The sequence below is a fragment of the Ornithorhynchus anatinus genome, chromosome X1 (genome assembly GCF_004115215.2).
Source record: "Ornithorhynchus anatinus isolate Pmale09 chromosome X1, mOrnAna1.pri.v4, whole genome shotgun sequence".
NCBI lineage: Eukaryota > Metazoa > Chordata > Mammalia > Monotremata > Ornithorhynchidae > Ornithorhynchus > Ornithorhynchus anatinus.
In genome coordinates, this window is record NC_041749.1 from 92,561,309 (window position 1) to 92,587,740 (window position 26,432).

A 26,432-nucleotide genomic window follows, 5' to 3' on the forward strand; every position below is an offset into this window, starting at 1 on the left:
ACTTTCCGTTCCCCTTTCCCTGATTGGGTTGCGAACCCGACTGCGGCAAAGAGACATCTCAGGAGAGAAGAAGATGGGGGCGGGTGGAGAAGGACAGGAAAGAGGGGCAGGAGAAATCACCAGTCCGACAGTCAGGGCTTGGGGTTCATTCATTCAATCGACCGTCTTTATTGAGCGCCCCGGGCCTCACTCCTGATGCTTTTCTACTCTGCTGTCATTCATTCATTCAATCGTATTTATTGAACGCTTACTACGTGCAGAGCACTGTATTAATCGCTTGCAAAGTACAATTCGGCAACAGATAGAGACAATCCCTGCCCCACAACGGGCTCATAGTCTTTAAAGGGGATGGAACGGCAACTCGATTCAGGAAAAAAAAACTTCAGGAGAGCTGAGAGTTTCCAGAGGAGAGGGAGAGGAAGGTAAGGCGGGCTTGCATGCTTTAGAGAGGGAGGTTGTCTGTGGGCATTAGCGGCCGAGGGATAGGGCGCTGGTCTGGACCCAGTTCCCACCCGCTGGCTCTTTCTCAGGGGCGATTTTCTAGTGACCCAGAGAGTGGCCCGGGGTGCCAAGAGAGTCCCCGCGGAGAGGGGCGCTTTGGCTGATAAAGAGCGGCGAAGGGCTGGGAACCTGCTAGCGGGGAGAAGCCAGGGGGAGGGAGACGGGGTCCGATGGGTCGGCGCTGGCCGGGCTGCTGCACGGCGCCCCCACGCCAACCCCTCTCCGCCCTGCCGGAACGGTTGCCCCTCCCCGTTCTCGCCCAGGACTTTGAAGATCCTGCGGACCCACCTTGAGTGGGGTCCGAGGGCGGAGCCGGCCCGCTCCCCCTCCCTCCCCGCAGCTCCGCTCCCGCACCATCTCCGGGACGGGGGCGCCAGCGGGGCCCTCCCTTGACTCTCTCTCGCCCACAGGGGGCGAGCCGGCCCCCTGGCCTGCACCGTCCCGCCTATAAAGGGCGGGTAGAGTCCCGGCGCCAGCCAGTGGCGGGGGAAAGGCAGCCAGAGGAGAGGGCGACTCCGGAGTCACTCCGCATCGGGACGGAGCGAGGGTCCGCGGGTCCGCGAGCGGCATGCTCCTCGGCCGAGGGTAGAGGAGGAAGGGAGGGGGAGAAGAAGAAGAAGGACGAAGAGGAGGAAGAGAAGTAGAAGAAGAAGAGGAGGAGGAGAAGGAAGAAGAGGAGGAGGAGGAGAAGGAAGAGGAGTAGGCATGGGCGAACCACTGGACGTGTGGGCTACCAACGGCAGCGCCTTCCCGGGCAACGGGAGCCTGGACCCCGGGCCGGTGGGCGGGAACAGCTCGGCTGACCCCCTGAAGCGCAACGAGGCCATGGCCAAGGTGGAGGTGACGGTTCTGTGCCTCATCCTCTTCCTGGCGCTGACGGGCAACCTGTGCGTGCTGCTGGCCCTGCACACCACCCGCCACAAGCATTCGCGCATGTTCTTCTTCATGAAGCACCTGAGTATCGCCGACCTGGTGGTGGCCGTGTTCCAGGTGCTGCCGCAGCTCCTGTGGGACATCACCTTCAGGTTCTACGGGCCCGACTTCCTCTGCCGCCTGGTCAAGTACTTGCAGGTGGTGGGCATGTTCGCCTCCACTTACCTGCTGCTGCTCATGTCCCTGGACCGCTGCCTCGCCATCTGCCAGCCCCTGCGCTCCCTGCGCCGCCGCGCCGACCGGGCGTCGGTGCTGGGCACCTGGCTGCTCTGCCTGGTGGTGAGCGTGCCCCAGATCCACATCTTCTCCCTGCGGGACGTGGGCAACGGCGTCTACGACTGCTGGGCCGTGTTCATCCAGCCCTGGGGGCCCAAGGCATACATCACCTGGATCACCTTGGCCGTCTACATCATCCCCGTGCTGGTGCTCAGCGGCTGCTACGGGCTCATCAGCTTCAAGATCTGGCAGAACCTGCGGCTCAAGACGGCGCAGGAGCCCCCGGGCGGGCTGGCCTCCCCCGACGGCGCCGACGCCGGCAGCCGGGCCGTCTTGGCCCGGGTCAGCAGCGTCAAGCTCATCTCCAAGGCCAAGATCCGCACGGTCAAGATGACCTTCATCATCGTCCTGGCCTTCATCGTCTGCTGGACTCCCTTCTTCTTTGTGCAGATGTGGTCCGTCTGGGACAAGGACGCCCCCAAAGAAGGTAAGGCGGGTGTGGCGCTCTATCTGCCCTTCTCGCCCTGCCCCCGTCCCAGCTGTCAGGGGGAGGGCCGGTGGCGGGCTCTCCGCCATCCCCGCGGTCGACTCTCCCGAGGTGGGGACCGGGGGCCGGGCAGGGCGGGACGGGACGGAGACACCCGGACACCCACCTGGCTGGGTCCCAACGGCTCGAGTCCTTCTAAGGCGGGGAGAGGGGCGGGGGTGGCCGCCTTAGGGGAGCCAGCCCAAACGGAGGAGGAATGTGGGGTGGGGCGGCCGGCTAGTAGACCCCAGGCCAGAGCCAGCGGCGACGGCCGCGCTGTCGGGAGCGGCCCGCGGCTTGCTCAATTTAGCGCCCGTCTATTGCGCGCCGCCCCGCGGGCTGCACTGCGGCGGCCGCCGCCGCCGGCGGAACCTTGCCGCTAGAAGGAGAGGCCCGCTCTGTTCATCTCCCCTCCCCCGGCCCCGCTCCCCTCATCCCACCCTCGGGGAAGGGGAAGAATGAGACCCAGGGGGCGGCTGAGCCCTCCGTCACTGCCCCGACTCTGGGGGATGGATTTGACCAAGTTGGGGTGGGCGGCCTTCGCCACGCCCGCCTCGGAGGACTCCGGCGCGGCGTGTCATTTGGGACCGGGAAGGGCAGGAAGCAAGCTGCAGGGGCAAATGATTAGACAAAGAGGAGGTTAAAACGGTTTCTTGGGGGAGGGGGGAACAAACCCCAAGAAATCCCCCTGCTTAATTAAAGGTTCATTTCCCAGCGCCTCCTCGCGCCTCACCAAGCCCTAGGAAGATCTGACTTGGATTCCATCCCCATTCTTCGTCTGCATGTCTTTGGTCCTCCCGACTTTCCTGATGTGCTTCTGCCTTCGTCCTTCCGTCCCTCATATCCTCCCTGCCACCTTGCTTCTTCCTCCGATGCCCGGGGCGGGGGGCGGGGTGGAAGTCGGCGAGAGCTTGACTTTTGCTTTCTGTTCTTTCTGCTCTGAACTCTCCCCGGCGCTTAGTACAGTGCTCTGCACGCAGTAGGCATTCGATAGATATGATTGATTGATCGATTGAGAAACCAAATCGCCTTTATCAGGATGGACTGGTCCGATAGTTCCTAGTTTTAACGGAAAGAATAGCTCTTGCGTGTTTGTGTATCTGCATCTCTTTGATCTTTTGGGAGAATAAGTAAATGGTGACTGCCAGATTGATTAAAACTTGCATTTCTAAATTTATGCAAGTACATGTTGTACTTGAAGAAAGCAATGAAGCATACTAACCAAGGTAACTTTCCCTTGGATTGTCTGACTTTTCGTCTAAGGAAAGAGTATGTGTCTAGATCTCCTGAAGCCGCATTTAATACTCCAGTGGCTCTCTTGTAAAACACAGTTATCTTGTGAGCTCTGATAGATTAAATAAAAAAAATACATTTTTTGCTTTCGAAATCTATATTATTCACAAAGTGCTGTAAGAGTAAGGCAAATGCAAATAAGCACAAGAATAAATTTCATCACTTCTGTTTTGAAAATCGTGCTACCTTTCTGATCAGCACCGCTATAGGAAGCAGAGCAGAACTGGAAGGAGATGCGAGGAATAGTCTGATATAACTTTGAGCCCAGCAAGAGGGTTACAGAAGCAGTGGGCATGTGGGAGAGCAGCTTGGATGGACTGGAGTGCTAAGCCAGAGGCAAGGAAAAATTGAGTTTGTAAAAAGCAACAGGTCAGATCAAATGGCAATATTTGCATGATGATGCATTTGTTTGGATTTGCTTTTAATATTTTGACAACATTAAGTGGCCGATCTCAATCCCTGATATTAAATATCCCTTAAAGTTAATTCAGGAACTTGGTTCAAGTTTCATTAGTCAAATGGAATTCACTAACTCCATTAACTTCTCAAGGAGTAAGGTTAATGGCAGAATGAATGTGAAAATGAAGCAGAGATCAAATGTTCTGAAATAAGCTTGAAAGTCATGTTCTGTCAACAAGCTGGAGCTCTGAAGAGCTAATCTGCTGGAGAACTAAAATGAAAGTCAAAGCAAGTGAGTGGTGGCACTGCAGCAGGTATAGCAGTCTTGGAGAGAGGATGTGAAGAATACAATGATTTTGGTGCCCGGTGAGGAGGAGGAGGCAGAGGTTGGAGCTTTGTGATGCTCTGCTGCTGACTTGTTCTGTGCGCCAAGTGCCAGTGGTATATACTGAGCGTTTTCTGTGTACAGAGCACTGTACTAAGCACTTGGGAGAGTAAATATAACAGAGTTGGTAGACACCTTCCCAGCCCACAATGATCTTACAGTCTAGAGGGGGAGACGGACATTAATATAAATACATAATTTACACTGTGGGCCCCTCCTTCAAATATGATCTCTTTCCCACTCCTTCATCCCCCCAGTCTAAAAAGTCACTTAGGAAGTAGAAGTAGGTCAGGAGAAAGCTTGTCTCAGCCGTCTACCAAACTTGTCAAAGGCATGTGCTGCCCTCTATGTGCTTACACTACTTAATAAGAAAATTGATCAATAATCGGACACTGTCCTCGGCCCAGAGGGCGCTCCCGGTCTAAAGGAGAAGGAAATGGATATGTTGGAAAGAAGAAAAAAGGAAATGGGATTAAAACAAGCCAGTGGGTGTCAGCAAAGTAACAAAACAGTTATTTACTGGTCCATACTGCCACAGACTTCCCAGTTAGACCGTAAGCTCATTGTGGTCAGGGAATGTCAGTTTGTTACATTGTACTCTCTCAAGCGCTTAGTACAGTGTTCGACACACAGTAAGCACTCAATAAATATGACTGAATGAATGAATTTTGTACGTGCATAGTATGGTGCACTGAACACACTAAGCACTCCAAAAATCCCATTGATTGATTTATAGGGACTCCTGCCTGCTTCCTCCAACTCTGTTATGTTGTACTCTCTCAAGTGCTTAGTAAAGCGTTTTGCACATAGCAAGCACTCAAATATGGTTGAATGATCCTCCCTGAAAGTGGGGCAGGGCTTCACTCCCACAGTGTTGGGTGAGAGAAGAGCTCTGTTGACGAGGAGGCTCCAGGCTCCATATGGGACTGAGCTTCTTCCTGCCCCCCCTTTTCAATACAAATTGACTTTTTAATTTCATTGAATACGCCCATCTTTTAAAATGATAACATTTTCGTCTCCAACTTGTCAATGGCACTAAGACCCGGATTCTACGCTGGGCATCAGGGAGAGGGCTAGCGCTCCACTTTCAGAGAAGGAGAGTCTCCTACTGCCCTCTTTTGGCGTCAGTCAGGATGTGCCAAAGAATTACCAGGCCTGCTTTCAAGCTCCTGGATGTGCGATGTCACGAGTGACAGAGGAGCTCAATTTTGCCCATTTACTTTGTCTAGAACTGGGCTTCTGGAGATATGATGGAGCCAGGGCATATCCCTTGTAAAATTGCTACAGAAGGATGTTCAGTAGCTTCATTTTGCTTTTCCTCCGGTGTGACTCTTCCTTCCTACATAAAGCCACAGAGAGGAGTTGAAAAATCTTCCAACAGTCCACTGCCTCCCAACTGGGAGGGAGAATAAGGCTTTTGTTCTTTCCTATTACTTTGTCTTTCATGGAGTAATCCAAGGGCTTGCTTTCTATATACTTCTGTTTTTGATAAAGTATTTCGATCTTGGAGAAATATATTGAGTTTCTAGGAAGCAAAAAAACAACTTTGATGTCTTGAGGAGCAAGATCCAAAACTGTCATTGGATGTATAAGTAAACAGTTATATGAATGAGCAATCAGGTGTAGTTTTCTGTTGTTAACATATTTTATTCTCACAGTGGCACTCCAACATGACCTCAAAGTAGGGGAAAATGGTAAAAAAGAAACTGTTGCCTCTATTTTTCAAGGTTTTATTGATTTATTGATTTGTTTTCTTTTTATATAAAAGCTTGGACTGAAAGAACAGTTGAGGTTGGAAGGTACAGGGAAACCAAGCCAGGAGATCTGCAGCATCCAAAATGGCATCCAACGACCTACTGACTTACATGAATTTGCCAATAATGAAAGGGCACCAGAGATAACAAATTGAAACAAAAGGTGGGATGGCAGGTAACAGCTGTGTTGCCTAAGAGGGTACTGAGCCTAGTAGGTTGACATCTGGTGCTAGTCCCACTTTGAGACAGCCGATATCCACCTAAAGAAAACGAATAGGGTGAAAATCACTTAATTCACTTTGACAAATGAGGTGAATGTAATGCAGTCAGCCTCAAAAACAATGAGAAGGAAAATTTCCACCCTCCCTCCTAACAGTAATCTACTTTGAACCTGAACCTTGATAGTTATTTGTTCTTGCCATGGAACTCTAGAGACTGGATGCTTACGGACTGCTCCTGTCCTACCCCGCCTCCCTCCACCATATCAGTCATTTCCCATTGTCACAGATGACTTCAGCACCATGGAGGTATATTTAATCTTTGGTCTCCCCAAACATAGGTCGGTCTACCATAGGGCCCGTTGACATTAGTCTGGAACCGAGCCATTCGAATATTCCTCGAAGTCAGGACCTTGTTTTAATTCTTTTTTACCTCTTCAGCACTTACTGCAGAGCCCTACCCAGTCCCTAGTCAATATAGACTGTTGATTGGCAGAATTCTTGCCTGCCAAGAAACCCCAATGATTGTCATTGATGCCAACCTCTTCCCTCCGACAACATTATGCCCACTTGTCACCACCCCAAAATCACCCCAAATATGGCCGTTTCCCACCCGCTGGTATAAGACTTCTCTGTGGAATTTTGTAGAATCATGGTAGGTGAATGCAGTATTATGGTGCTCAGTTGGGAAAAGGGAAGTCCGTGGGTTTGTGGCTGTTGAGGATGAAGGTCGGATTCAATTTGGAGATTGTGGCAGAAGGATGGGTGGAGTTGAATACGAACACTTTTCTTTTAGTTGGTTTTTTTTGCTGCTGTCCATGAGTTTGCTTGTTGGTTAGAGTTTAATTCATTTTCTATTGATTTTTTTTGGCCCACTCAACTAATCTCATTTTTCATGGATCACCATTCGTGTTGAACACAATTGACTGGTATCCACCAGCTTTCTTCTTCTTACTTTTCCACCCTCTTCACCCACTACACTCCAGTTTACAATCTCTGCTCCTCCTGAGCTAACATTCTACCCCTTGACTCTCCCATCTCTTACTCATGGCCTTCCCCCTGCAAGGAACTTTCTCTTCTTTCAAGTCTGCCAGTCTATATTTCTCTCCACCCTCTTGAAAAGTCCCCTCCTCCAGGAGGCGATCCATGACTAAATCTCCACTTCCCTGGTCATGTCATCTCATCAGCCACCCTAAGCACTTATGTGTATATGAGTCTATTCATTTTTAGCTCACTCTTGCAGTTACCAGTTGTATCTATGAATTTCCTCCTTTTCCATGGTATGTTTCCATTTATGCCCATCTTCCCCATTAGATTGTGAGCAACTCAAGGGCACAGATCGGGTCCATTTGTCTTACTGCATGCTCCCAGGCATCAATCAATTAATCGGTCAATTGTATCTGCTGACCACTTACCGTGTACAGAGCACTGAACTAAGTGTTTAAGAGAGTTCATTACAACAGAGTTGGTAGACTTAGTCCCTTTTTTAATGGTATTTTTTAAGCATTTCCTATATGTTGAGCACTGTTCTAAGCACTGGATAGGTACAAATTAAAAATCAGATACAGTTCCCATCCCACATGGGACTCACAGTCTAAGTAGGAGGGAGAACAGGTATCGAATCCCCATTTTGCAGTTGAGTAAACTGAGGCATAGAGAAGTTAAGTGACTTGCCCAAGATCACACAGCAGGCAAATTGTGGATCCAGGATAAGATCCCAGTTTCTCTGACTCTCAGGTCTGTGCTTTTATCCCCTAGGTCAAGCTGTTTCCCAAGGAGGTTATAGTCTAAATGCAATGTTCGACCCACAGTAGGTGCTCAGGAAATGCTAATGAATGGATAGATGCTGTTGACTGGTTGTGACTCTTCCAGTAACCCTTCTCCTAGCCCTTCAATTCTGCGTACTGTGTTTCTTTTGTTCTTTTCCCTAAAGGAACAGGATTAGGGTCGAAGAAACTGGCTGCACGCCGGATCCTTCCATTTAGTGTTAGAAACCAACGGGTGTTGCATTACCTCAGAGGGGATTCAGGCGTTTTCCGCTGTGTCTTGCAGGACCGCCTATACGGAGTCGGGAGCAATGACAATCGGCTATTAAGTAACACCTCTGCATAACTCTAGACCTGCCCTCTAGTGGCAACACCTGGGAAGTGACACAAATGTCCAAAATCCCCATATCTGAAAGTCACATCCTTGGAAATTCTGTCAGTAGCCTACCACCTTGGAAATTTGTCCAGCCTATTGGGCACAGGTGTGGTGGGGTGTTAGGTGCCACACGAGTTAATGGGGTGTGATATGAGAAGCAGCGTAGTTTAATGGAAAGAGCACGGGCTTGGGAGTCAGAGGTCATGGGTTCTAATCCTGTCTCTGCCACTTGTCTGATGTGTGACTTTGGGCAAGTCACTTAACTTCTCTGTGCCTCAGTTATCTCATCTGTAAAATGTCCATTAAGACTGTGAGCCCCGTGTAGGACCACCTGATTACCTTGTCTCAACCCCAGCGCTTAGAACAGTGCTTTGCACATAGTTAAGTTAGAGAAGCAGCGTGGCTCAGTGGAAAGAGCCCGGGCTTTGGAGTCAGAGGTCATGGGTTCGAATCCCGGCTCTGCCACCTGTCAGCTGTGTGACTGTGGGCAAGTCACTTAACTTCTCTGTGCCTCAGTTCCCTCATCTGTAAAATGGGGATTAAGACTGTGAGCCCCACGTGGGACAACCTGATTCCCCTGTGTCTACCCCAGCACTTAGAACAGTGCTCGGCACATAGTAAGCACTTAACAAATACCAACATTATTATTAAGTGCTTAACAAATTGCATAATTATTATTTTTATTAGATAGTATTATCAGTAATAGTAGTAGCAGCATTTATTGAATATCTACTTAATAATAATTATAAAACTTAAGCATTTACTATTTGTCAAGCACTACTCTAAGTGCTGGCATAGATATTAATTCAATCGTATTTATTGAGCTCTTACTATGTGCAGAGCATATAAGCTAATTAGGTTGGACACAGTCCCTATCCCACATGAGGCTCAGAGCCTTAATCCCCATTTTACAGATGAGATAACTGAGGCACAGAGAAGTGAAGTGACTTGCCCAAGGTCACACAGCAGACAAGTGGCAGAGACAGGATTAGAACCCAGGTCCTTCTGATTCTCAGGCCTGTGCTCTAAACACTAAGCCATGCTGCTTGGTGCTGTGCACTGTACTTGGCACTCGGGAAGTAGAGAATAACAATTTGACACTTTCTGTGCCATCAGGATGCTTACACTTTACTGGGGAAGACAGATATACAAATATTTGCAAGTATGGAGATGAAAAATAAAGTGGTTGCAATAATAATTGTGGAATTTGTTAAGGACTTACTAAATGCCAGGCAGCGTACTAAGCACTGAGGTTGACACGATATAACTAGATCAGATACAGTCCTTGTCCCTCATGGAGCTCACAGTGTGAGGGAGAGTCTTTATTGGGATCTTTATGGGGTCTTTATTCCCCATTCTACAGATGAGGAAACTGAGGCCCAAAGAAGTTAAGTGACTTACCCAGTGTCACAGTGCAGGTAAGTGGCAGATCTGGGATTAGAACCCAGGTTCTCTGACCCTCCCCCCCCAGGTCAATGCTCATTCCCCTGGGTCATGCTGCTTGCACATGTATCTACGGGAGTGGTAAGGACAGGAGTGTAAATATGTTCATAAGTGGTAGAGTTGGCTGAAGGGATGATACAGTTCCGGGTGCTGGGGAATTCATCAACAGAAGTTCATTGGAAAAGGTATTAACCTCCAGAAAGTTTGCAGGCCTCAAGTTTGACCCTGGGTCTCTCATTCCATCTTGCTTCCTCTTGCTGCTGACTCAAAGGATAATTGCTTCTGGCCCTGAACATGCTGAGTGAAGAGGGGTAGGGATGAGCCATACATAGAAGGATGGTCTTTGGGGTAATTCCCCTCCTCTGGCAGATACTGTCACCCTAGTTGTTCACCTTTGAGTTTCCAGTAGAACAGGAAGTGGAAGAAAATTGGGACCATAGACTGCCCTGAAAGCCATGTATTTTTCCCCAAGTACTCCAGAAAACTTGGGAATGTAGTGGCAGCCAAAGTAGCAGCCATTACCACCTTCCTGGACCTCAGTAAGTATCTTTAGGCCCATCCATATCTCAATTTCAGGTCACTGTCAATTGGGTGGCATCCCAACCCTCAGATAAATCTTGTCAGTTCCATGGAGGACTTAGTCATCCCTCTCTCCCTTTCTGCTAGAGTCTCTGGCTCCCTGCTAAATGGCTTCTCTTTCTAATCCTACCTCCTCTGCTCTATCTTTTTTACTCCAGGGAAATGAAGGGAATTTGTAGAAAGATAACAGTGCAGATTGCCTGTGTAGTCTATGATCTCTTTTTTTCAGCACAATTACCTTCCAACATTGGTGATCTCAGGTATGGTCACTCTCATTAACCTGTCCGTTAGCCTCACCTGTAAACTCCTTGTGTGCAGGGAACATGTCTCACACTCCTCTTGTATCTTTCACTCAGTAGGTGGTCAATAAATACCTTTGTTTATACTACCACTATTAATAATAATAATGGTATTTGTTAAACTCTATGTGCCAAGCACCGTTCTAAGTGCTGGGGTAGATACAAGGTAATCAGGTCATCCCACGTGGGGCTCACGGTCTTAATCCCCATTTTACAGATGAGGTAACTGAGGCCCAGAGAAGTTAAGTGATCTGCCCAAAGACACATAGCTGATAAGTGGCAGAGCCGGGATTAGAACCCACGAGCACTATAATAATAATTATTATGGTATTTGTTAAGTGCTTACTATGTGCAAAGCACTGTTCTAAGCGCTGAGGTTGTTACAAGGTAATCAGGTTGTCCCATGTGAGGCTCACAGTCTTAATCCCCATTTTACAGATGAGGTAACTGAGGCGCAGAGAAGTGAAGTGACTTGCCCGAAGTCACACAGCTGATAAGTGGCGGAGACAGGATTAGAACCCATGACCTCTGACTCCCAAGCCTGGGCTCTTTCCACTAAACCACGCTGCTTCTCCATGACCTCTGACTCCCAAGCCCGACTACCATCATCAATGGTATTTATTGAGCACTTCCTGCGTGCAGAGCACTGTGCTATGCACTGGGGAGAGCTCAATATAACAGAGTTAGTAGGTACATTCCCTGCCCACAGCAAGTTTTCACAAGAAACCATATTCAAAGTGGGTACTCAATTACTACCACTATCACGACAGTGACAACGACTACTAGAAGAAGCAGCGTGGCTCAGTCAAAAGAACCCGGGCTTGGGAGTCAGAGGTCATGGGTTCTAATCTTGTCTCCGCCACTTAGCTGTGTGACCTTGGGCAAGTCACTTAACTTCTCTTTGCCTCGGTTCTCTCATCTGTAAAATGGGGGTTAAGACTGTGAGCCCCATGTGGGACAACCTGATGACCTTGTATCCACCCCAGCGCTTAGAACAGTGCTTGGCACAAAGTAAGCGCTTAACAAATACCACCATTATTATTATTACTACTACTTCTATCTGGCAGGCTGGGAATCTGGCAAAGGAAGAATAACTTGTAGTTTGAAACAGTTTGACAAAAGGAGAGTTAGACTAATAATACGGATGGTATTTATTAAGACCTTACTATGTGTCAAGCACTGCTCTAAGCACTGGGGTAGATACAAGCTAATTTGGTTGGACACAGTCCCTGTCCCACATGGGGCTCACAGTCTTAATCCCCATTTTACAGATGAGGTAATCTAGTCACAGAGTATTTAAGCGACTTGCCCAGGTCACACAGCAGACAAGTGGCAGAGACTGGATTAGAACCCAGGTCCTTCTTTCTTTCACTCATTCATTCAATCGTACTTATAGAGAAGCAGCATGGCTCAGTGGAAAGAGCCCGTGCTTGGGAGTCAGAGATCATGGGTTCAAATTCCGGCTCTGCCACTTGTCAACTGTGTGACTGTGGGCAAGTCACTTAACTTCTCTGTGCCTCAGTTACCTCATCTGTAAAATGGGGATTAACTGTGAGCCTCACGTGGGACAACCTGATTACTCTGTATCTACCCCAGCGCTTAGAACAGTGCTCTGCACATAGTAAGCGCTTAACAAATACAAACATTACTATTATTATTATTGTTGAGTGCTTACTGCATGCAGAGCACTGTACTAAGTGCTTGGAAAGTATAATTCAGCAACAGTTCCTTCTGATTCTCAGGCCCGTGTGCTATCTACTAGACCACTCTGCTTCTCAAATGAGAAGTAAATGGGAAAAGTTCCAGGGGGAAGGATCCACAATAGGAATAACCTGACAAGCAAAGCTTTAACCTCTCTGCGCCTGGTTCTGCTATGTTTCTTTTAATTTCAGTCGGTCTGGGCAAATCCAGCAGGGCAAATGTGGCCACTAAGTGGCAGTCTCTGATAATTGGCCAAGTTTTGCTATCAGCTCAAGCAAGCTTTTTGACGTTTTCTGGTGATCATAATCTTGGCTCTGGCAGTGGCCAGATATGTAAATTCTCGAATTTCCTCCATTGCTCCCCTTCCCTCTTGCCAGCACTTATCTAGCCAGTTGTGAAATTGAGAGTTTTTCTCACGACCTAATATTCTTCCATCAGTTTCTGCTCTAAAAATATGATATGGAATTAACCTTATCTTACTGCCTAACGGGAAAAATTCCTGATAGTCTCTCCTAGCTTTCTGGAGAAGAGGCCTTTCACTTTCATCATTCATTCAATGGTATTTGTTGATCGCTTATTGTGTTCAGAGCACATCAGTTGAAGGGCTTCTGCTTTGGACGGACAGGAGACATAATCCCTTTTGCAAATAACTTGGACCTGATTCATTCAATCATTTGTTCATTCAATTCATTCAATAGTATTTATTGAGCGCTTACTATGTGCAGAGCACTGTACTAAGCGCTTGGGATGAACAAGTCGGCAACAGATAGAGACAGTCCCTGCCGTTTGACGGGCTTACAGTCTAATCGGGGGAGACGGACAGACAAGAACAATGGCAATAAACAGAGTCAAGGGGAAGAACATCTCGTAAAATCAATGGCAACTAAATAGAATCAAGGCGATGTACAATTCATTAACAAAATAAATAGGGTAACGAAAATATATACAGTTGAGCGGACGAGTACAGTGCTGTGGGGATGGGAAGGGAGAGGTGGAGGAGCAGAGGGAAAAGGGGAAAATGAGGGTTTAGCTGCGGAGAGGTAAAGGGGGGATGGCAGAGGGAGTAGAGGGAGAAGAGCATTCAATGGTATTTATTGAGAGTTTATTGTGTGCAGAGCACTGTACTAAGCGGTTGGAAGAGTACAATATTCATTCATTCATTCAATAGTATTTATTGAGTGCTTACTATGTGCAGAGCACTGTACTAAGCGCTTGGAATGAACAAGTCGGCAACAGATAGAGACAGTCCCTGCCGTTTGATGGGCTTACAGTCTAATCGGGGGAGACGGACAGACAAGAACAATGGCAATAAATAGAGTCAAGGGGAAGAACATCTCGTAAAAACAATGGCAACTAAATAGAATCAAGGCGATGTACATTTCATTAACAAAATGATTAGGGTAATGAAAATATATACAGTTGAGCGGATGAGTACAGTGCTGAGGGGATGGGAAGGGAGAGGGGGAGGAGCAGAGGGAAATGGGGGGAAAAGAGGGTTAAGCTGCGGAGAGGTGAAGGGGGGCTGGTAGAGGGAGTAGAGGGAGAAGAGGAGCTCAGTCTGGGAAGGCCTCTTGGAGGAGGTGAGTTTTAAGTAGGGTTTTGAAGAGGGAAAGAGAATCAGTTTGGCGGAGGTGAGGAGGGAGGGCATTCCGGGACCGCGGGAGGACGTGGCCCAGGGGTCGACGGCGGGATAGGCAAGACCGAGGGACGGTGAGGAGGTGGGCAGCAGAGGAGCGGAGCGTGCGGGGTGGGCGGTAGAAAGAGAGAAGGGAGGAGAGGTAGGAAGGGGCAAGGTGATGTAGAGCCTTGAAGCCTAGAGTGAAGAGTTTTTCTTTGGAGCGGAGGTTGATAGGCAACCACTGGAGTTGTTTAAGAAGGGGAGTGACATGCCCAGGTCGTTTCTGCAGGAAGATGAGCCGGGCAGCGGAGTGAAGAATAGACTGGAGCAGGGCGAGAGAGGAGGAAGGGAGGTCAGAGAGAAGGTTGACATAGTAGTCTACCCGGGATATAACGAGAGCCTGTAGCAGTAAGGTAGCCGTTTGGGTGGAGAGGAAAGGGTGGATCTTGGCAATATTGTAAAGGTGAAACCGGCAGGTCTTGGTAACGGATAGGATGTGTGGGGTGAACGAGAGAGACGAGTCAAGGATGACACCGAGATTGTGGGCCTGAGAGACGGGAAGGATGGTCATGCCATCCACGGTGATAGGGAAGTCTGGGAGAGGATCGGGTTTGGGAGGGAAGATGAGGAGCTCAGTCTCGCTCATGTTGAGTTTTAGGTGGCGGGCCGACATCCAGGTGGAGACATCCTGGAGGCAGGAGGAGATGCGAGCCTGAAGGGAGGGGGAGAGGACGGGGCGCGGAGATGTAGATCTGCGTGTCATCTGCATAGAGATGGTAGTCAAAGCCGTGAGAGTGAATGAGTTCACCGAGGGAGTGAGTGTAAATGGAGAACAGAAGAGGGCCAAGAAATGACCCTTGAGGAACTCCAACAGTTCAAGGATGGGAGGGGGAGGAGGCGCCAGCGAAGGAGACCGAGAATGACCGGCCAGAGAGGTAAGAGGAGAACCAGGAGAGGACGGAGTCCGTGAAGCCAAGGTGAGATAAGGTATGGAGGAGGAGGGGATGGTTGACAGTGTCAAAGGCAGCAGAGAGGTCAAGGAGGATTAGAATGGAGTAGGAGCCATTGGATTTGGCAAGAAGGAAGTCATGGGTGACCTTAGAGAGAGCAGTCTCGGTAGAGTGGAGGGGACGGAAGCCAGATTGGAGGGGGTCTAGGAGAGAATGGGAGTTAAGGAATTCTAAGCATCGATCGTAGACGACTCGTTCTAGGATTTTGGAAAGGAAGGGTAGTAGGGAGATAGGGCGATAACTGGAGGGGGAAGTGGGGTCAAGATCGGGTTTTTTTAGGATGGGGGAGACGTGGGCATGTTTGAAGGCAGAGGGGAAGGAGTCATTGGAGATTGAGTGGCTAAAAATAGAAGTTAAGGAAGGGAGGAGGGCAGGGGCGATGGTTTTAATAAGGTGAGAGGGAATGGGGTCCGAGGCGCAGGTGGAGGGGGTGGCACTTGCGAGGAGGGAGGAGATCTCCTCTGAGGATACTGCAGGGAAGGATGGGAAAGTAGGGGAGAGGATTGTTGGAGGGGAGGAGAGAGGCGGAGGGGTGACTTTGGGGAGCTCAGACCTGATTGTGTTGATTTTCGTGAGGAAATAGGTGGCCAGATCATTGGGGGTGAAAGATGGGGGAGGGGGAGGAACGGGGGCCTAAGGAGAGAGTTAAAGGTCCGGAACAGTCGGCGGGGGTGACGAGCATGGGTGTCGATGAGGGAGGAGAAGAAGTTTTGCCTGGCGGAGGAGAGGGCAGAGTTAAGGCAGGAAAGGATAAATTTGAAGTGTGTGAGGTCGGCTTGGTGCTTGGACTTTCGCCAGTAGCGCTCAGCAGCTCGAGCATAGGAGCGTAGGAGGCAGACTGAGGAGGTGATCCAGGGCTGTGGGTTAGTGGAGCGAGAGCGGCGGAGGGAAAGGGGGGCGAGAGAGTCGAGATGAGTAGAGAGGGTGGAGTTGAGAGCGGAGACCTGATCATCGAGAGTGGGAAGTGAGGACAGGGCGGCAAGGTGAGGAGAGATGCTTTTGGAAAGATGGATGGGATCAAGAGAATGGAGGTCTCTGTGGGGCAGTAGCAAAGATTTTCAGGGGGAGGGAGTGTGAGAGATGAGGCAGGTGAGAAGGTTATGGTCAGAGAGAGGGATTTCAGAGTTGGTGAGGGAGGAGATAGTGCAGCGGTAGGAGATGACGAGATCGAGGGTGTGACCGAGTCGGTGAGTGGGCGCGGTATGGTGGAGGAGGAGGTCGGCAGAGTCGAGGAGGGATAGCAGGCGGGCAGCAGAGGAGTCATCGGGTACATCCATATGGATGTTGAAGTCTCCGAGGATCAGAGTGGGCAGAGAGAACGAGAGAAGGAAGGTGAGAAAGGGGTCAAGGTGGTTGAAGAAGTCGGAGGTGGGACTGGGAGGGCGGTAGATGACAGCGACAAGTATCTGGAGGGGGTGGTAGAGGCGAATGATATGGGCTTCGAAGGAGGGGAAGGAGAGGGAAGGGGGAGGAGGGATAGTGCAGAAGCGGCAACGGAGTGAGAGGAGGAGGCCGACGCCTCCTCCCTTACCGGTGAGTCTGGGGGAGTGGGAGAAGGGGAGGCCTCCGCTGGAGAGAGCAGCGGCGGAGACCGTGTCTTCGGGAGTGAGCCACGTTTCTGAAAGGGCGAGGAGGAGGAGAGAGCGGGAGAGGAAAAGGTCATGGACGAAAGGTAGCTTACCTGTAATAGAGTCGGGGTTCCAGAGGCCACACTTGAAAGTAGCTGTGGGTGCAAGGGGGGGAGGGGGGAAAGGGCGGGGGGAGGGGAGGGTTTGGATGGGAAGGAGGTGGCGGGGCCCTGGACGGGAGAAGGGGATGAGGGGTAGCGGTGGGACAGGAGCACTGGGATGGGGGGCGTGGGTGGGGAAGAGATAAGGGGGGAGGGGGTGAGGAGGGGGTTTGGTGGGGGGGAGAGTAGGGGGAGGGGGAAGAGGGGTAGCGCTGGAAAAGTGGGGTTCTAGGGCGGGGGAGGGGGGAGGAGACAGAGGAGAGAGCGGGAAAGAGCTGAGCGAGAGGGGGGAAGGGGAGGATAGGAAGGGGTGGGAGGGAGGAGGGGGGGAGGAGGGACATGGCGAGGCCAGAGAGGTGGGTGGCAGCACTGACAACAATAAACAGTAACAAACGAAATCGGTAATATAGCAACATGATACAGTATGATACAATACAGTATCTCTCCTTCCCTCTCCTTCCCCTCCTTCGAAGCCCATATCATTCGCCTCTACCACCCACTCCAGTTACTTGTCGCCGTCATCTACCGCCCTCCCGGTCCCACCTCCGACTTCTTCAACCACCTTGACCCCTTTCTCACCTTCCTTCTCTCCTTCTCTCTGCCCACTCTGATCCTTGGAGACTTCAACATCCATACGGATGTACCCGACGACTCCTCTGCCGCCCGCCTGCTATCCCTCCTCGACTCTGCCGACCTCCTCCTCCACCATACCGCGCCCACTCACCGACTCGGTCACACCCTCGATCTTGTCATCTCCTACCGCTGCACTATCTCCTCACTCACCAACTCTGAAATCCCTCTCTCGGACCATAACCTTCTCACCTGCCTCATCTCTCACACTCCCTCCCCCTGCAAATCTTCGCTACTGCCCCACAGAGACCTCCGCTCTCTCGATCCCATCCGTCTTTCCAATAGCATCTCGCCTCACCTTGCCGCCCTGTCCTCTCTTCCCACTCTCGACGATCAGGTCTCCGCTCTCAACTCCACCCTCACTACTCATCTCGACTCTCTCGCCCCCCTTTCCCTCCGCCGCTCTCGTGCCACTAACCCACAGCCCTGGATCACCTCCTCCGTCCGCCTCCTACGCTCCTATGCTCGAGCTGCTGAGCGCCGCTGGCGAAAGTCCAAGCACCAAGCCGACCTCACACACTTCAAATTTATCCTTTCCTGCCTTAACTCTGCCCTCTCCTCCGCCAGGCAAAGCTTCTTCTCCTCCCTCATCGACACCCATGCCCGTCACCCCCGCCGATTGTTCCGGACCTTTAACTCTCTCCTTAGGCCCCCTGTTCCTCCCCCTCCCCCATCTCTCACCCCTAATGATCTGGCCACCTATTTCCTCACGAAAATCAACACGATCAGGTCTGAGCTCCCCAAAGTCACCCCTCCGCCTCTCCCCTCCCCCCCAACAACCCCCTCCCCTACTTTCCCATCCTTCCCTGCAGTATCCTCAGAGGAGATCTCCTCCCTCCTCGCAAGTGCCACCCCCTCCACCTGCGCCTCGGACCCCATTCCCTCTCACCTTCTTAAAACCATCGCCCCTGCCCTCCTCCCTTCCTTAACTTCTATTTTTAACCACTCAATCTCCAAGGGCTCCTTCCCCTCTGCCTTCAAACACGCCCACGTCTCCCCCATCCTAAAAAAACCCGCTCTTGACCCCACTTCCCCCTCCAGTTATCGTCCTATCTCCCTACTACCCTTCCTTTCCAAAATCTTAGAACGAGTCGTCTACAATCGATGCCTAGAATTCCTTAACTCCCATTCTCTCCTAGACCCCCTCCAATCTGGCTTCCGTCCCCTCCACTCTACCGAGACTGCTCTCTCTAAGGTCACCCATGACCTCCTTCTTGCCAAATCCAATGGCTCCTACTCCATTCTGATCCTCCTTGACCTCTCTGCTGCCTTTGACACTGTCGACCATCCCCTCCTCCTCCGTACCTTATCTCACCTTGGCTTCACGGACTCTGTCCTCTCCTGGTTCTCCTCTTACCTCTCTGGCCGATCATTCTCGGTCTCCTACGCTGGAGCCTCCTCCCCCTCCCATCCTTTAACTGTTGGAGTTCCTCAGGGTCAGTTCTTGGCCCTCTTCTGTTCTCCATTTACACTCACTCCCTCGGTGAACTCATTCGCTCTCACGGCTTTGACTACCATCTCTACGCAGATGACACGCAGATCTACATCTCCGCCCCTGTCCTCTCCCCCTCCCTTCAGGCTCGCATCTCCTCCTGCCTCCGGGACGTCTCCACCTGGATGTCTGCCCGCCACCTAAAACTCAACATGAGCAAGACTGAGCTCCTCATCTTCCCTCCCAAGCCCGGTCCGCTCCCAGACTTCTCCATCACCGTGGATGGCACGACCATCCTTCCCGTCCCGCAGGCCCGCAATCTCGGTGTCATCCTTGACTCGTCCCTCTCGTTCACCCCACACATCCTATCCGTTACCAAGACCTGCCGGTTTCACCTCTACAATATCGCCAAGATCCGCCCTTTCCTCTCCACCCAAACGGCTACCTTACTATTACGGGCTCTCGTTATATCCCGGCTAGACTACTGTGTCAGCCTTCTCTCTGACCTCCCTTCCTCCTCTCTCGCCCCGCTCCGGTCTATTCTTCACTCCGCTGCCCGGCTTATCTTCCTGCAGAAACGATCTGGGCATGTCACTCCCCTTCTTAAACAACTCCAGTGGTTGCCTATCGACCTCCGCTCCAAACAAAAACTCCTCACTCTAGGCTTCAAGGCTCTCCATCACCTTGCCCCTTCCTACCTCTCCTCCCTTCTCTCTTTCTACCGCCCACCCCGCACGCTCCGCTCCTCTGCCGCCCACCTCCTCGCCGTCCCTCGGTCTCGCCTATCCCGCCGTCGACCCCTGGGTCACGTCCTCCCGCGGTCCTGGAACGCCCTCCCTCCTCACCTCCGCCAAACTGATTCTCTTTCCCTCTTCAAAACCTTACTTAAAAATCACCTCCTCCAAGAGGCCTTCCCAGACTGAGCTCCTCTTCCCCCTCTACTCCCTCTGCCATCCCCCCTTTACCTCTCCGCAGCTAAAGCCTCATTTTCCCCTTTTCCCTCTGCTCCTCCACCTCTCCCTTCCCATCCCCACAGCACTGTACCCGTCCGCTCAACTGTATATATTTTCATTACCCTATTTATTTTGTTAATGAATTGTACATCGCCTTGATTCTATTTAGTTGCCATTGTTTTTACGAGATGTTCTTCCCCTTGACGCTGTTTAGTGCCATTGTTCTTGTCTGTCCGTCTCCCCCGATTAGACTGTAAGCCCGTCAAACGGCAGGGACTGTCTCTATCTGTTGCCGACTTGTTCATCCCAAGCGCTTAGTACAGTGCTCTGCACATAGTAAGCGCTCAATAAATACTATTGAATGAATGAATGAGTAGTGTTAATAAGCAGGCGATGATACAACAATAAGCAGTCACATTCCCTGCCCACAATGTGCTTACAGTTTAGAGGGACGAGATTCCTGCTGTCCCTTTTTGGAGTTCTCAGACAATGTTGTTAGCTCCGCAAATGAATGTATTTTGACCAGTTGGCTGAATGGAACACCTCTGTATGATACACTGCAAATAGCACTTTGGAAATGAACAGATCCAGAGAAATCTGTGGTTAGGTGCCAGTCAGCTGTTACTGACTTATTCCTGGCATTCAGTTACTGTAGGTTCTGATTGAATTGCAAGAAGGTCAGAGCAAGACAGAACCAATTTGCTGAAGTCCAACATGGTGGCGAGTGGGTGTTCTGAGGCTGCAAAATGAACCAGGGTGAAAACTCTTGCTGGGAATTGCACTTCCCTGTGTAACAATGTTTGCATTTTTCTTTCTCCATGTATTAGGTTTGTGCCTTCTGTAAGATTTCATCTCTTGATATTATATCTCTTTCTGTGTACGTATATAGGAGGAGAGTGTCGCTACAAAGAGCCCTGATTGGCTCACAGGTAATCCTGATGGCAGTTGGCTGGGAGGGCCGGTACCCATTGCCTCCCTCCCACCTGCTGCAGCCCCTGTGTCCTGGGGGAGCGGGACTGTGGCCAAATGGCCCTGTGGGGGCTGGGAATCAGCTGGGCATGGCTGCCCACCAGGAGCGAGACCGGGTCCATGGACGGGCTGGCAGGAAACACCGAGGTCCAAGCTTAGGCTCTGGTGCCATGTTGGAGGAAGAGGCAGCAGGGAGCAGAGCAGCTGAAGTAAGTGCCTGCTCCCTGTTTGCCTCCACCTCCCCTTGTGTCCCTTGCCTTCTGCTCAGTTCCCTGGCCCCTCTGAGACTCCACCCCCTCTCCCCTCAGCCCAGTCCTGAGAATCCTTCCCCCTCCCCAAACTCCCATCCCCCCTTCCCCCCTTATCCTGCCTTCTGAGTCCAAGCATCCCTCTCCCCTCCATGTTCCTGCTCCGTGATCTCAACTCCCACCTCCTTGCTTCCTAGTGGCTACAGCCAACACCTTTCCAATCTCTTCCCTCCTTTCTGCATTCCTAACCTCATACCCTCATTCCTTGCTTTTTACACCCTCATTCCTTGCTTTGGGATTCCCTCTATTTTTCCAATGCAGGTCTCCTATCTCCACCACTTTCTCCTCCAACTTCCCTATGTGCCTCTGTGTGTGTGTGTGTGCACGCACGCGCGCACACACAAAGGTGTGAATGTGTCTGTATGCCTGCTTATATGTTTGCCTCTCTGTGTGTGCGTGTGTGTGTGTGTGTGTGCTTGTGCACCTCCCTGTGTATGTGTATGTGGCCCATTCATCTGTGAGTGCATGAGCAAGCCGCTGTGTAGGCCTGCATGTGCCTATGTGTGGGTGTGCATATGTGCTGAGCTGGGAGTGTGTGCAGATGCATAGGACTACTTGAGTATAATTGCCTGTGTGACTGCCTATGCTTATGTGATTCTGCTGGGTGCATGTGTGCCTACGGATATGTGAGTGTGCATTGTGCCTGGTGCGTATCTATGTGTATCCACGAGTACTTGCCTCCCTATGCAAAGCATGCGCTTTCGTTTAGCAGTTTAATGTCTAGCAGCTTGCTCTCAGAATTGGGGGAATCTTTCCAGTTTCAAATTCTGGGTGTGTTTTTTGTTGCTTTGTTTTGTTAATCCAGCATTGTTTTTTTGGCCGATGCAAAAGACTGGGACTGGGAAACATACTCTTTCGTTTAATTAGGGAAGGGAGATCCAGAATGTATTCAATTTTTATCATTAGATTAGGTCTTTACTTTCCCACTTCCTTTAGCAAGAAGCAGACTTCTTTTACTATTTAAAATATAGGAGTTTCTTAGCACCCACTCAAACTGGGAGCTCCCCAAATTGTCAGTTCTTCTCATTGTGATGTACCATACAATTGTCTTTACCAGAATCTTATGTCACTGATCACTATCATTAGCAAGATAAATGCCCTAAGTCACACAGAGCCAGATTGTTCTCTAGCCTTTTGGCTAGCTTTTCTCCTCATCTAAAATTCCAAATCTCAGCATATGAAACTAAGATGAACTATGAAGGCCTGCAGTTCCATCTGCAAGTAAGATTTCACCCTGAAGGAATGAGTAAATATGTCTAATTTAAGAAAAATCCCAGGAAATTTTCATCCGATATTCATCTTTTATATAAAGATCTGCTACTTAGAATGTGGTTATTTTCCTCCACCCCAAATGACCCATCTCTTCCATCTGTCTAATCCTGAAGGGAAATCACAGTGCTGCTCTAGAAAGGTCAGAGTTTTATTACAAACCCTAAAAGCTTAATTAATAATAAACCATTTTGAGTAAGTAAAGCTCTCCCTGTATAAATTGACATTTTCCCACATTTATTCTATCAGAGAGCCTCCCCTTCAGCAAACACAGTAACTCTGAAGTGCAGTTTACAAAGGCTTAGTGGCCTTGGCCTAAGTTCAATAATGCATTCCAATCGAGAGACCTGATGCTGCCCACCATGTTTAGCAATGGAGCCTTTCAACCGAAATGATGTAGCGATGACATAGAATTTTATCTAATCTTGGTTTGAGAGATAATGCTCATCTCTGCTGTACTATACCTCACAGTGACTTCTGTAATGTTTCATTATTTTTCTTGTTCTGTTCCTTACTTGTAGCGTCTCCGTTTATCATTGCCATGCTTCTAGCGAGCCTAAACAGCTGCTGTAATCCCTGGATCTACATGTTGTTTACGGGCCACCTCTTTCACGATCTCGTGCAACGGTTTCTTTGCTGCTCCACGAACTATCTCAAGACCAAACAAGCGGGTGACACAAGCGTCAGTAAAAAGAGCAACTCCTCCTCTTTCGTCCTGAGCCGGAAAAGCTCAAGTCAGAAAAGTTTTACTCAGCCATCCGCAGAGTGAGGAAGTTACCAAGGCTCACTGGACTATACTTCTGCTCTGGTGTCACTTGGCTTAATTCTGTATTTGTATAAAGTTGATGGTCCCTAGCATAGTTTTATATCTGTGTGGAAGAGGTGTATTCCTAGCTACCCCAGGTAAGCCTAGAAAAAGTAGTTGAGAGCTTGCTTAAAAATGGAGAGCTTGGCTCAGTTTCAGTTATAGCAGCTGGTGGGATGGAGGCCTGTGTTTGAAAAATGTGCTTTGAAAAATCATTCCCAACACAACCTTTTTTTTTTCCCTTTTATAACTTACTACTTGACACTCGTGGTGATGTTTTTCTAAGCAGTTTTAGTGTAGGAAGTATTGTTTGAGTTCAATAGGAGAAACTCTGTACAGAAAGATGAAGGAAATATCATAAAAGCATGCTTTATTCATCAGTTATCAATATTGTATGTAAATTTGTTGGTAAATTCGATACATTTATGGACTTTATGCAGTTCTGTTACTCTCACAGATTTACTGGTGGTTCAGAGTTTAAACAAGCGAGTAGTGTGGTTTATGGATAGAGATGAAGCACTCCCCTTATCAGTGTACAGCTCTCTGTACACTGTCCAGGAGGTTCATTTGCTGGGTGTGACCGACTGTCCTGACCAAAAATTACAATCCAGGATTGTGCCCTAGACTGAAGAGCTTCCCTGGTGAAGATTTGGGAGGGACAAGGAAATGGTGAATAATGTAAATTCACAGCATGAGGATCATAAACTACACTAGGGCAATTCTCCTCATCAGTGGTATTTGTTGAGGACTTATAATACTGTACTAATAATGAGGGCTGGAAACTCAGAATGTATTAGCAAGAGTGAATCAGAAATCTCCTCTGTGGAGATTTTGAAAAGTGGGGCAAACAGTCCTGGCTTGAGGAAGGGGGGCATACTATCCACTGGATTGTATGTTCCTTGAGGGCAGAGATCGAGTCTACTGATTCAGTTGTAATCTCCCAAGTGCTTAGTACAATGTCTGCCTCAGCAGGGGCTCAATAAATACTATTGAATGATTGAAGGGGGCTAGACCAAGGAAGATAGACCATGACACCTTGGGGTTCCTTCCAAAGATGTGATTCTCTGAGTTGGAGCAGAACATGTCCTTTGTTTTCCTCTTTCATTCCATTTTCTTCCCTATGATGTGTTTTTTAATTATTTTGGGGTTTCACATTAAATGACCCATGAGATCATTTGTGATTCCCCCAAAATACTTCAGTCTCTGTTTTTCTGTTCAGCAAGTGTCAGTAATTATTTTGCTCCGACAACTGTTGTGCTTGTGGTTTGTATCCTGGAAAGTGTGTAAATATACAGCAAAATAAAACATATACTTTTGTTTGGAAATTTTAATTGATTTATCATTGAGAACCAAAATATTTGAAACACTCTAGAAATTGAGTTGATAGGTCTGGCCTGAATTCTTTAGGCAATCAGGAGAAAATTCCACTGAAATCTAATTTGATCTCAAGATTTGGTCTCGTATTCATAACATATCTAGGAAAATGACATTCTATATAATACACATTTCGAGAAACACATTGAACAAATTGGATGATGGAAAATTGCAATCTGGCTTTCCTGAGAATCCATATTTTATGGTTTGGATTTGAAAATACTTACATATCTTCTAATTAATTACTACACAATCAGGCTTAAATAACAGAGCATATTTCCCACTAACTGCACACCCTTCTGTTTCTGAGTACTGTGCAAAATACTTCTTCAGAATGAAATTTCTTAAATTCCTTTCATAGATTGATTTACAAAAAATAATTTCAATATTTTTTTCCATGAGTGATTATTTTAATTTCAGCTGCAAGAATTGTGAAATAATATTTGAGAAACCATTTATTTATCATCCAAAATAATACTAAGAGGTTGCCTTAAAGATACATTATCTTATTTGTCTTATTCTTAGAAATCTTTATAATAAGAATTGCAAAATCCTTTTGGTCTTAGAATACTAATAATAATGCTAATGAAAGCAGCATGGCCTAGTGTCAAGACCACGGGCTTGGGAGTCGGAGGATGTGGGTTTTAATCCCGGCTCTGCCACTTGTCTGTTGTGTGATCTTGGGCAAGTCACTTAACTTCTCTTTGCCTCAGTTACCTCGTAAGATGAAGATTAAGACTGGGAGCCCTAGGGGACAGGGACTGTGTCCAACCTGATTACCTTTTATGTATCCCAGCGCTTAGAACAGTCCTTGGCACATAGTAAGTGCTTAACAAATACTGGAATTATTATTATTATAATGATGATAGTATTTGTCAAGTGCTTACTATGTGCCAACCACTGTCTAAACTAAGTGCTGGGGTAGATAGATACAAGATAATCAGATTGGACACAATCCCTGTTCCCCGTGGGACTCACAGTCTAAGTGGGAGGGAGAACAGCAATTGAATCCCCATTTTACAGATGAGGAAATGGAGGTTTTGAGAAGTTAAGTGATTTCCCCAAGGTAACACAACAGTTAAAGCCAGACTTAGAACCCAGGTCCTCTGACTCCCAGGCTAATGGTCTTTCTGCTAGGCCATGTTGATTAACATTTTTCACAGGAAATGGGATTCATTATTTCATATTCAATTCAATACCTTTGGTGATTGTGTGAATTCATTCTGTTACCAAAATGTTTCCTCTGATTCACATCGCTGAAGGTGTTAACATTTCTAAAGATGTGACACTAGCTTTTACAGGGACTCATTTTCCAAGAATTTCATTGATTTTCCAGCGGCCATGTACACTATTTTTGATATGCTGTCTTCACTCCTGGGCCTCAGTTACCTCATCTGTAAAAAAATCAAAATGGGGATTAAGACTCTGAGCCCTATGCGAGACAGTGACTTTGTCCAACCCGATTGTCTTGTATCTTCCCCCATGCTTAGTACGGTGACTGACACATAGTAAGTGCTTAATAATAATGTTGGTGTTTGTTAAGTGCTAACTATGTGCAGAGCACTGTTCTAAGCGCTGGCGTAGATACAGAGTAATCAGGTTGTCCCACGTGAGGCTCACAGTTAATTCCCATTTTATAGATGAGGTAACTGAGGCACAGAGAAGTGAAGTGACTTGCCCACAGTCACACAGCTGACAAGTGGCAGAGCGGGGATTCGAACTCATGACCTCTGACTCCCAAGCCCGGGCTCTTTCCATTGAGCCATGCTGCTTCTCACGCTGCTTAACAAATACCATGAAACGAACAAGCTCTCAAAGTGATATTTTCACTCCCATTTTCAGGTGGAAAATGGGGGCCCAGGGAAATAAAGCAACTTGCCCACTTAGATTCTAGTATTTCATCAAGGAGGAGGGCCTGGTATTATTTGACTCTTAAACTACATACT

At 48.7% G+C, this 26,432-nt stretch overlaps 1 protein-coding gene across 1 annotated transcript; it reads left to right on the top strand.

Moving 5' to 3' along the window:
- The first annotated feature begins 276 nt into the window (after positions 1–276).
- On the top strand, positions 277–24,437 carry OXTR (oxytocin receptor). The gene is made up of 2 exons (XM_029049760.1): positions 277–2,137; positions 22,829–24,437. Exons 1-2 carry the CDS (start codon positions 1,207–1,209, stop codon positions 23,074–23,076), a joined length of 1,179 nt encoding a protein of 392 aa, XP_028905593.1. The 5' UTR covers positions 277–1,206; the 3' UTR covers positions 23,077–24,437.
- The last annotated feature ends 1,995 nt before the right edge of the window (positions 24,438–26,432 follow it).